Below are 12,640 nucleotides of genomic sequence, written 5' to 3' on the forward strand. Positions count from 1 at the left end.
AGAATTTAAGATAAAATACAATACTTTACATAATTTTTGTTATTTATTGTTTGATTGCTGCATTCTAAAAAGCCCTTAATTGTGTTAAAGAAACCAAGTTTTGATTGCAAGTAAACTGTGTGCGTTATATTAGTTCTCCCAGTTGCAATTTTCAATTTTGACTAATTTCGAGATAGTACCTTAAACAATGTGGTAGGATTGTATACCAGCGCCCTAAACTCAAACATAGCCTAATAAAACTATATATCTGCCAAAGAAAACATATTTAACTTACCAGCAATGGTTTCTCATGAAGAATTTAAACATTATTTTCGGAACATATCTTGTTTTTGCTGTTATTATATGGGCCGACAATTTTTTTTCGAGACATATCTCGTTTTTGCTCTTATTATATGGGCCGAAAATTTATTTTGGGGACATATCTTGTTTTTGCCGTTATTCTTTTTTGGTTTCCTATGGTTTGCTATGGCATGTTTCGGGCCGATTTTTGTCCGAAGCTTCATAGAAAAAGTATACATCGTAGAACCTTTCAATTTTCAGACATGGCGTAGAGTGGTATGTAGGTGCTTTGTAGAAGTTTATGAGACTGCACCCCCAGGGGCCTTTGCTTGGTGGGTAAAAAAATGAAATATTGCGTTTTAGCTCTCTGTAGCTAACGACTGCCATCTAGCAGAAGAAAAACTTCCATGCAGAATTCGTTCATATTCGCTTGCTTTGTCCAGCTTGTGAATTGACGAAGCGACTCACCGCCTGCTGCGCTTTATTGTCCCGCGCGTAAGACTTTCATTGTGACTCGCATTTTAAAAAGAGGCTTCTCTTTAGTAAAATTACTTAATGCTCTTAAGAAACAACATATTTTACCGCCGCAAATTAAAATACGAAATCTTGAGGCAGTGTACGCCTCTCTGTTAGCACCTGTTGTGCATGTTGCTCCAACCAACATACCAACAACAGGCCTAAACAACTAGCAAAACTTTCGATTTAATAGTTTGCGTATTAGGCACAATAGTGTTTTTCATATTGTTTGAAACTACAGATTTAAAGCCTGTTTTAACAGTGATTGCTAAAAGTTTGCCAAAGTATAGCAAACATAGACGTTAAACCATTTTAGGTCTTTAAGAGGATGATAATATTTGATTTTCAAACACGTAAGCTGGTCAAAATGTAATAAAATGACCATACGCATTATCTACGTAAATTCTATTCATCAAATATGTGTTTCGATCATTCCCCAAAATCTACGCCATATTTGAACCCCTTTCGCATCAAAGGCATAAGTTTGTAGCGTTATAAGTAATAATTAGTGGATAATTTGGAATTGATTGCATTGTGTATTTATCAAATATGTTACGATTTATGATTTGTCACTTTTTCACGCCTTTTACCAAATACTCGCTGTCACACTGAGAACAAAGCATTCGGCTGTTTCACACATGAATAATGTTATATCGTGACACATATTTCCGTTACAGATAAAAGTATTTCACCTGTGTGAACGCGTTATTGTTGCAGTTCCCCGCTGCCAAAAAGGCTTGGGTTATAAATCATTTCCGCTTTCTCGTGTCGCCTTTCCTCTTTTATGCAAACTTTCAACTAATATATGCGAAAACTTATATCAATATATATCCAGTCTTGTCTAGTCAATACAGTGAGTGTTTGTGCTTGCCGGCATTAGCCGGTTTGCCCATAATAGAGAAGTTTTCGGCCCATATCTGTTTTTGCTTGCAGAAACAAGTTAAGGAAAAGAAAAAACAAAATATAAAATATATAATATTAAAATACAAAATACAAAATATTAAAAAATAAAAATTATAAAATAAAAAATAAAATTGAAAAAAAAACACTAATCCCTGAAAATATAGCCCCTGACAAAATATACAACAACCGCACTCCCGTCTAGTTTCTTTTTTGGTTTGCTTGGTATGTTTCGGATCGATTTTAGTCCGGAGCTTTATAGAAAAACTATACATCATAGAACTTTCAAATTTTTAGACACGACGTAAAATGGTATGTAGGTGCGTATAAAAGTTTTATGCGTATGTACCCCTAGAGACCTTCGATTGGGGGGCAAAAAACAATAATATGACGTCATCGTTTTAGCTCTCTGTAGCTATCTACTCCTATCTAGCGGTAAAAAAACTTCAATACAGACTTAGTTCAAATAGCTCGCTTTGTTCAGCTCACTAAGCGATGAAGCGACTGACTGGACGCCTGAAGTTAGCAAATTTTCTGCCCATATCTGTTTTTGCTTCCAGAAACAAGTTAAGGAAAATAAAAAACAAAATATGAAATATATAATATAAAATACGCAATACAAAATAACAAATATCAAAAAATGAAAAATAAAATTTAAAAAAAAGTTTTAATTTAAAATAAAAAAAGCACCAAGCCCTGAAAATATACCCCCTGATAAAATATACAACAACCACACCCCCGTCTAGTTCTTTTTTGTTTATTATGGTTTAAATGGTTAGTATGGTTTTTATGTTTTGCTTGGTATGTTTCAGACCAATTTTTGTCCGAAGCATTATAGAAAAAGTAAACATCGTAGAGCTTTCAAATTTTCAGACATGGCGTAGAGTGGTATGAAGGTGCGATGTCGAGGTTTATGAGGCGGCACCCCTAGGTGCCTTTGATTGGGGGACAAAAAAACAATAATGTGACGTCATCGCTTTAGTTTATAACAGCTATCTACTCCTATCGAGCGGCAGAGAAACTTCAATACAGAATGCTTTCATATCACTTGCTTTATTCAGCTCGCGTCGCGATGAGGCGGCTGCTGATATCCTGCTGCGTTTTATTGTCCGGTGCGTGCAACGTTCATACAGTGAAGTGGCTTATCGTAAACTAGGCATGCGACTTGCCTGTTAGAAAGAAGGTTCTCTTAGTAAAAAAACTGGCGCTCGTCTAGAATCCTACCACAACGAACATTATTTTGGTTAGGGTGCCGGTTAGCGTTTGGGTTTGGGTGAGTCCAGTAATAGTATTAAACAATATTACTTGACCTACCCACACCCAAACACTAACCGACACCCTAACCCACATATTATGCATTGCTTAATAATCATTTCAACGTTGTGGTAGGATTCTAGACCAGCGCCAAAAAACTTATTGCTCTTACAACACAACATATTTTACGGCTACAAATTTAAATGCGAATCCTGGAGGCAGTGTACACCTCTCTGTTAGCACCTGTTGTAATTGTTGCTCCATCCAAACATATCAACACCAGGAGTGAAACTTATTGTGCGAAGTGGCTTGTCTAGTAAAAGTGGACGCATGCGACTAGCCTTTTGAAAGGAGGCTTCGCTTAGTACAAAAACTTATCGCTCCTACGAAACAACATATTTAGCGTCGCAAATTTAAATGCGAAATCTGGTGGCAGTGTACGCCTCTCTATTTGCACCTGTTGCGCATGTTACTCCAATCAAACATATCAACACCAGGCCTTAGCAAATTAAAATTGTACCAGGGCGCAGCAACCAAAACATAAAGCTGAATGTATTATTAGGGAGGACGTTACAAAGCTACCTCATAACATGGCGTCATACTAAAATAAATATTAAGAACACTGCGTTTATTGGATTTCTATTTGCAAAACTTTCAATTTAAAAGGTGGTTTATTAGGCACATAAATTTGTTTTATATATTGCTCGAAACTACAGTTTTAAAGTCTGTTATATCTATGATTGCTCGGACCAAGCCATGGTAAAAATTTACCCAGTAAAAGTTGGCAAATGTATAGCAAACCATGGACGTTAAATTATTTTAAGAGAATGATAATATTTGCTTTTTAAACATGTTATCTGGCCAAAGTGTAGTAACATGCTTGTACGCATTATCTACGTAGATTCTATTTATCAAATATATGTTTCGATCATTTCCCAAATACTATGACGCCATATTTTAACCCCTTTCGCATCAAAGCCAGAAGTTAAGTGGGGAAGATTTCGGCCCATATCAGTTTTTAATTGCAGAAACAAGTTAAGGGAAAAAAATAAATAAAATATTCACTAAGCCCTGATAATATACCCCCCAACAAAATATACAACCACCGACCCCCAACCCGATCTTTAAAAATTAGTGCAGTTCTAAGCAAAAAGGTCTACGACAATTAGTGCATCCAAAGGATTAAAAAATCTGACTTTTAGACTTTGAGGTCTTGTCAATGCACTAATTTGACTTAACAAATCTGCATAAGAAGATTAATTTTAATATACGGGGGGGTGCAAAAAATTGACAAAATCATCTTAGGCCTATTAAATGCAAATGAGCGAATAGCTCGTGATTCTTGATTGTGTGCTAAAGGCATCACGCATCCTATATGTAAAAATTAGACATTTTGTCAATTGAACCCAAATATTCGGTTATTTTTACGCGCGGTCACTTTGTTGCCATTTCCTTGAACAACTTTAACTCGATTGCAGTTGCACATACAAGCTTATTGAGAATATTTTTTTCATAACGTCACGGTTTCTGACGTCATCTTTTTTTAACGCCTCGCCTCAATACAAAAAAACATAAATCTTCCGCGGGCCCCTGCCAACGCAGCCTTTAAATATTCTTGCGCACTACAAAAAATATTTGCGCAGTAGGAAATTTTCTTAGAGGGAACACTGCTTGGGGGCCATGGAGAGGTCATTGGGGGGCCACGGGCATAACTCTCTAGCTAGGTCGTAGTTTGCAAAACCCAACTACACAAGTGTCTTTATTTATAAAATTTGCCTGTTAACTTAAAGATTTTAATTATGACCTTTCTTGTGGCGTATTGTAACTAATTTTTCTGACACGTTCCTTGATTGGACGAGAAACTATCTTATGCCCACCCGAGTTTGGGCTTTTTCACATGCATTCAAATAATTATTACATTAACGCACATTATTTGGGTTGGGATTCAGGTTAGCGTTTGGATTAGGGTGGGTCAAGTGTTAATAATCCTATCTCACATTTTTTGTTATCTTTTCTGAACTTTTAATGAATATTTTTAATTTATCTTCGCCGGGAGTTTACCTAAAGGTCCAAATCAGTGCATTGCCAGGACCTCAAGGTCTAAAAGTCTAGACTTTTCTGCCATTGGATGCCCTGATTGTCGTAGACCTTTTTGCTTAGAAATGCACTGATTTCTAACGGATCGGGTGGTGAAAGAGTACCTGACACTAAAAGTGATATCTTTAATATTAGTTGTAGTATTTTTCTTTTGCTAAGTGAAATGCCTTGTTTTTGTACAAAAACTACGTAAACATGTTTTATTTGCTGTTAAATTGTTAGCTGGCTAGTATGTCAGGATGACAATGGTGTTCAATAAATATGTCGAATGAATTCAATGGATATATATACTGGAAACTTCCTTTGCCTGAGTTGGCACAACTTCCAGAAGATAAGTTGGTAGTTCATTCGTTTCCCCAAAAAAATTGGGGCTCCTGCATTGTTAAAAATCAAAGCGCAGGACACCCCGGATCAGTGGTATTTCCCAAGCAAAAATATTTTGAATGTGAAGGTTTGACAAAAAAGCGAAATGCTTGTGAACAGCAAAGGATCAAATATGTAAAACATATTCAGTCAGATGCCCTTGAACACAACTTCAAGTGTCAAGATTTACTTGTGGATGAAAAACTTCCTATCAAGGAGGAAGTCTCCAAATTCGATTCTTATATATATCGCTATGGCTTGCAACAGATGCATGAAGGAGAGCAGCAAATAATTGCAAAGAAAGGGTATGTTAAGGCAACTTTAAACATTAATCATTTTATTAAAATATTTATCCAAGAAAGCATAATTTGTTGACTGATATGCACCGAACTGTAAATTTCTCAGAATAATCTTTAAAATTAATATCATGAATGTTTTATGGTCTACTGGTTTAATGTTTTATAGTCTACTGCAGGGGTCGGCAACCTTTCGTATGTAGTGTGCCAGTTTATAAATAATAAATATTAACAACTGTGTGCCGAAGATTTTTCTATGTTTGGTTTTGCTCTGGCAACTTCCGGAGTCGGTTAAAAACAACCATAATCCGACTCTGATCAAATGTGCAATTTCATTGAGTACCGATGCTGGCTCAGACTCTAAAACCTATATTTCACTGATTTACGTAACTAAAATAAGATGGATATTCAGTTTCAGCAATCCACTTGTTAGGGTCATGGAAAATATGCCACCATTTGCTATTCCACCTTAACAATGTACAGTTATCAGTTTTGAATTTGGTACTGCTCATGCGCACTCGTCAGACTATGGTAGTTTTACCTATAGTCTTACTAGAGTCCTGGGTCAGACTCTGCACCCCTGGTGTGAACTGACATCTAATTTACGAATGATCTGACATTTAATGTATGTATCTCGGGAGACGCCATTAAACCTAATTTCATAAGGTAAATTCTGTAAAGATACCCTAACCCTGCTGAAAAAAACGAACTGTCACGAACACAATACTGTGGCCGTTATTTTGGAATATACTTCGACGCTTTTAGCCTGGTTTCTCAGTCGCGCAAAAACACACAACCACATGCTTACTTTAGCGTAGAATGTCCTGCTTTAACATAGTAAACATCACGCCAATTTTAGGGAAACGGTTAGTTGCAAACAACAAGTTTAACACCCAAAAAAAATAATGGTAAATACAACAGTTAAGACACTAATTTGTGACACAAACTCTATATGTGTGCAAACATTTAGTTAGCGCTAGTATTTAGAGATAAAATAATAATGATGTGGCAGACTGGCAGAATCTTGCCAGCCTTCAGGTGACAAGCATTTTGGGCAGTGTTCCCGCTAAGCGCTTTTTTTTTGCGCATTTGCGCAAGCAAAAAAAAATTATAAGTTTTTTTTTTACTTAAATTCGACCTCCAGTCGTCTCCTGAAGCCCACATTATCACTATTTTGCAAAGATTATTATATATATATAATACATTATGTACCCCATGTTTGCTTTACGAAAGTTTCGAAAAAGTGCCCAAATTAGTTTTATCCGAGCTACGTACGGACAAAAAACCGAAAAGTGTTTATATTGTTACTAAATCAATGCACATTATTTGGGTTATGGTGCTCGTTAGGGTTTTGGCTCGGCTGGCAGGTATTATTAAATTTAATCTTCTTAAGCAGATTTGTTAAGTCAAATTAGTACATTGTCCCAAGACTTAAAAGTCTAAAAGTCAGACTTTTCCATCCTTGGGATGCCCTAATTGCTGTATACCTTTGCTTAGAACTGCACTAATTCCTGACGGGTCGGGTGGTAGTTTAGTAACAGTAAAATTTGGTTCGTAGTTTTGTGATTGGCAAGTTTTGAACTACTTATTTTCATTAGTTCTCGGTGTGTCTAATAGGCTCACTTAACTCATATTTAAATCTTTTACGACGGATTTGGGCTTACTTTGTCTAAACAAGGTAGTGCAGTTGACTGAAATCTAAGTTTTGCATAGAGGTTAGACACTAGGCCATGGTTCTCAGTAACTGGAATTTGTTTGCGATACGCGCAAATCTTTCGTTTTACAACTTTATTTTATTCCTAATTTGGAGATATTTTTAGCTCAAGGTATCAGTGTTTTGCACTGTATGTTTTTGTGTTATAGGATGTTTTGTGTTATATGCGATGTGCTTTTATTTCCAAAAAAGAACTTTTCAAGCTGTTTTTTATGCTTAAATGGTTAGGACTTTCCGAAGATAAAACTTTTAGGCTCATTTTTTGGTAAAATAGTGTACACTGCAAATTACAATATACCCCGAAAAAGCAAAGTTGCGTGATTAATTATTATTAAGGACTTGCAAGTTCGATAAATTGGCAATATTAACAGAAATACACTGTTAGCAAAATTGGGTATTCAATACCCCAAATTATTGGGTACTTTTTTGTCAAACAGGGTACGCTCGTGGGGATTCCCAATAAATATTATTGGGTAATTGATACCCAAAATAACTTGGGTACCACTGATATCTACCTAATCTAAATTATTGGGTATCACATTATTTTACCTAAATTATAATATAATTAATGAATTATATTGGGTAACATAAGCCTGTACCTAATTTAATTTCCTGGGTACGCTCGTGGGGATTCCCAACAAATATTTTGGGTATCGCATTGTTCCACCCAAATGGTATTCTAGGGTAATATTAGGTTGTACCCCCTTTATTTTTCTGGGTATGCTCGTAAGGATTCCCAATAAATATTTTGGGTATCACATTATTTTACCCAAATGCTATATTGGGTAATTTTAGTTCGTGCCATACCTAATATTCACGGTACATTTGTCGAGAAATTCAGCATTGTTGGGTAGAAAAAGAATTCACCCAAATAATTTTGAGTTCACCACAATTTCTAAAAAGCAAATAAGAAAGTGTATTTAGAAAGAACACTGTTGTAACAAATGGAACCTGACAAATAAAAATACAAAAGAAAAAACAACATAAGGAAAAATACTTTAAAATTACAATGAAAACGGCATTATTTTGCAAACAATAATTATAATCAATGTATCACTAACATTTAAGAAGGTTTCACCAAAAAGACTACAACAAATAAAGGGCTAAATATACATGTGGGGACATCACTCATAGTAAACACACAATGGTATATACAGAAGTGGAATTCGATTTTTACAACAGTAGTTTTTTTCTGCACTGACAAACACTGCTATGAATGGTTATTTGGAGTCCTGGACAGCCCTCGTAACAGGATATGTGGTTGTCTTTTTCTGCAAAAACAAAATATGTCTCTCACTTAATGCAAACTAAGTTTTTTGATCCGTTTCAAAAGCCATTAGACAAATATATTCTCCTAATCTAAACATATATGAATTATAAGTAATGTTAACAGTATCAATTTTAGGCAACATTTGTTTTTATTGTTTGGAGTTATTTTATTGTATATTATCACTTAACAGGAGCTATAAACATATTCCATACCAGGAGAATAGTTCTTTATTTTGTATTGGCGTTTGGTGAATTTGCTTCTCCTGTCCAGATAAGGTCCATTGTTAAGCATAGTGGACACTGCTGATAATAATCCTTGCTTGACTGTAAAAAAACACATAAAGTTAAAAAGAAATTATAGTGCAGTAGTCTATACAAAACATTGTATGTGCCTATACCTTTGAAATAATACCACTTACTACATGCATATTTGTGTTTTTATACTTAAAATTAGGAATGTCTAATACAAGAAAATTTAGGCAAAATGTACCGGGATCTGATCCTATACCAAATGATGTCATTATATACTACATTAAAATGAGCAAAACTGATCAAATTTATAAGTGCATTTACAGGAAAGACTCTTTCGTGATTTTTAATGTAAAATTTTCTCACAAATTTAACTTTCAAATTAGAAAACACTACAGTGGATCGAAAAACATGGAAAAGTGCATAAATTAGTAAGATGACAAGTACCAATACTAATGGAATTTGGTTTATCAGACATCTATAGTTCTAATAAGTGCATTAGTTAATGTCACAAAACTATTTTAGGTAAACAAAATTGCCTCATGTAAAGCATTTTACTATATATATATAAAGCACACTTGTACATTTAAAGGTAATATCTAAAAACAACATTGACAATTATTACCATATAAAATAGCAAAATATTGCAAATGTTAATTTTGTACCTCTAATGGATTTTTGTAACTCTTATCCACTGAGGCAACTTCACAACTTCATTTTTTGGCAGTTTGGGATTGCTGAAAGATGAAAATACAAACTAAAATCAATAATTTAACAAAAGAGAAATAGTCTTTTTATTTGGATAAGGGTGGGTCAAATAGTATTAAATTAATTATTTATTAACATTGCTTAACCTACCCAAACTCACATGCCAAACCGCACCCAAACTAAAAAAAAATTTGTTGTGGTATAGGATTCTGGCGCTGGTCTAGAAATTAGAATCTTACCATTTTTTTAGGGTAACAAAACGACAAATAATGACGACCAGCGCCAAAAGATTAAGGTGTGCACATAAATTACTCGATAAAGTTTTTGGTGTAAACTTGACTGGATCCAATAATAAGATCACCAAAAATCTTGACAGGCAAAGTAGTACAATATCAGTGGGGTATATTTTTCTTATTTCTTTTTTAACAAAAGTGTTGACATATAAATTAAATAAAAAACAGACAAACAGACATGTTTTAACTTACCATAAAAGGCTTGACCTAGACATATCCACCTTCCTTTTCTTTTTTATCCTAATCTTTTCAAAGTTGAGAACACAATAACTACAACTGGCTTATGTTTATCACACTTCTCAGATAAACATGACTTATGTGGTTTGCAAACTAACTTTTAGACTCGCGCTTGGCGAGACAAAGGCGTTTTTAGACGCGCGAATGGCGAAAGAATGCCTCTCGCTTAACGGAGTGTGACGTCTCGCACCAACTTTCAAAATTTAAAATCAACGCACCAATTTGCCGTTATTTAAATATTTGTACACCTGTTAGGCTATAAGCTCTAAGCTACTGAAATAAATCATAACGGTATGCCTAATAGATTAATACCTGAAATAGGACGTTACAGTCGGCCGATTTTTTATCTTAAAACAGTCGCATTAATCAATGTCATCAAGTTATATTTCCAACATAGCCACTATCGAACAAGTTTTGTGTTGATCATTACGATGAACAATAAAATGTATGATCGTTTAATTTGTTTTTTTATATCCGGTGCTAAACATATTTAGTTTTAATTTTTGTATTTTACCCAAGTCTGTTTTGGGTTAAATCTAAGAATACCCAAAGTTCCCAAACCCAATTATGTGAACATTCCTTACCCAATATTCTACTGATATTATTTGGGTACATGTTAGCTATACCCAATTTATTTATTTTGGGTACAAATCTCTGCTCTGAATTTGGGTATAAAATCCTACTACCCAAAAATATATTTTTCTTTAATTGGGTAGCATGTTTTTTTACCCAAGAAAAAATCAAAATTAAATTGAGTAAACCCGCTACCCAATTCTACTTGGGTTGTTTTTTAAGGTACCCAATTTATTTTGCCGTTTTTCGGTGGAAACTCATGCACTACCCAAACTGAATGAAGTAACCAATATTTTTTTCCTCACCCTTTATGTATAGTATCCCGATTTGTTTCATTTGATGAATTTGTTTGTCCAAAATTTAGGTTAGAATCCTTGAAACAGTCTGCATGTGTGTATTTCAGTTTTTAGGAAGTCAAGAGTACCCAATTTGTAAATTAGGTATTTGTTAATTTTACCCAATTCACCGATTTTTGTCTATTTAAGTTGACTTGATTTTGTAAATAAACCAAACTGTACGTTTTAAAAATTGCTTTGGAGTCTTGTTTATGCAAAGCTGAAACCACTGTTTTTAGGAAGTTAAGAGTTACCCAATTTGTTAATTAGGTATTTGTTAACTTTTCCCAATTCACCGATTTTGGGTACATGCGTTTTGGGTATAAAAGCTCAGACCTAATTCTTTTAGGGTGTTATGATTACCCAATTCGAGAAATTGGAATTGGGTACTTGTGATTAGTACCCAATATTTTTAACAGTGTAGTGAAGACCAAAAAAAAAATGTCTCTTATCCAATTAGGGCACTTTTTTGTTGAAAATTTTGGTCACTTTGCGCACTTATTTTCGGCTTGTGCGCAAAATTTTGGGCACCTGCGCACATGGTGAAAAATTAACGGGAACACTGATTTTGGGTCTAAATTCTTTGTTATTTTCGTTGCGCTCCTAAATTTAAATGATGCGTTCGCCTAAGGCAGGGATGGCGAACCTTTTTCATCGCGCGGGTCACAAACACGACCTTAATCCTTACAAAACGCACAAGTGGGTCATATATTCATTTATATGCTAAACGTTGCTGCTGCATCGTTTCAAGTGTTGTCTGGGTTAAATTCGGATTTCCACGAATATTACGATGCTAAATAGTTAACAAATGCTGCAGCATTTTTTATGGGATTACACAAGTTCAGCAAAACGCTTTTCAGCATGGTTTAGCAAGGATTTTCAAAATTTTTAGTCTGTGAACTCTTAATTTCACCTTAAAGGATCGCCACCCTTTACGGCGATAAACAAAATGCTTTTAGTTGTCTGCTTTTCTGCACGCATTTGCTGAAGTAGGCTACAGTTAATGAAGGCCTACTCGTCACCCCTAAAACGCTTTTGCACTACCCACAGATTGGGCAGCCTCAATTTATACAGTATAGTGCTATCTAACGAAGGAAATGTTTTTTTTACATTACTACTTTTCTGAAAGTGATTGATAACATTTCGGTATTTCCCGCGGGACAGTGGTTCGCCATCCCTGGCCTAAGGAATGTATCAACCTTGCAATGTTTAGGCGAGAAACAAGGCTGTTATTAAGTTAATTAGTTAAGAAAAAGGTGCGCCCTAGGCGCAACATTTTTTGTGACATAATCAGATATATAAGGGGCATGCCAAAGTGCAATTTTTTACTCTAACACTCTAGCTTTTCTTACTCTAACAGTGTTACATGACATAGATAAGCTGTTTTCAGTAGAAATAATGTTGAAACATGCAGCTCAAAATCAGTTAGGAGAAATTTCTAACATATGTTGCTTGAAATAACGATATTTATAATCGAATATATTAGTGCCGAGGTTGAGAGTCACACAGTCGAGTGCAACATGCCATGGTATGCATGGTGGCTATGAGCTGAACATC

General features: G+C 34.9%; 1 protein-coding gene across 1 annotated transcript in view; it reads left to right on the forward strand.

The window, feature by feature from the left end:
* Positions 1 to 5,273: 5,273 nt before the first annotated feature.
* LOC146168191 (uncharacterized) overlaps positions 5,274 to 12,640 on the forward strand; it is a 77,589-nt gene continuing 70,222 nt past the window's right edge. Inside the window, exon 1 of the mRNA XM_083390678.1 lies at positions 5,274 to 5,714. Within this exon, the coding sequence (XP_083246804.1) occupies positions 5,308 to 5,714 (407 nt within the window). The 5' untranslated portion in view covers positions 5,274 to 5,307. The remainder of the gene's footprint in view (positions 5,715 to 12,640) is intronic.

This window comes from Ascidiella aspersa, chromosome 1 (assembly GCF_963924565.1).
Source record: "Ascidiella aspersa chromosome 1, kaAscAspe10.2, whole genome shotgun sequence".
Lineage (NCBI taxonomy): Eukaryota > Metazoa > Chordata > Ascidiacea > Phlebobranchia > Ascidiidae > Ascidiella > Ascidiella aspersa.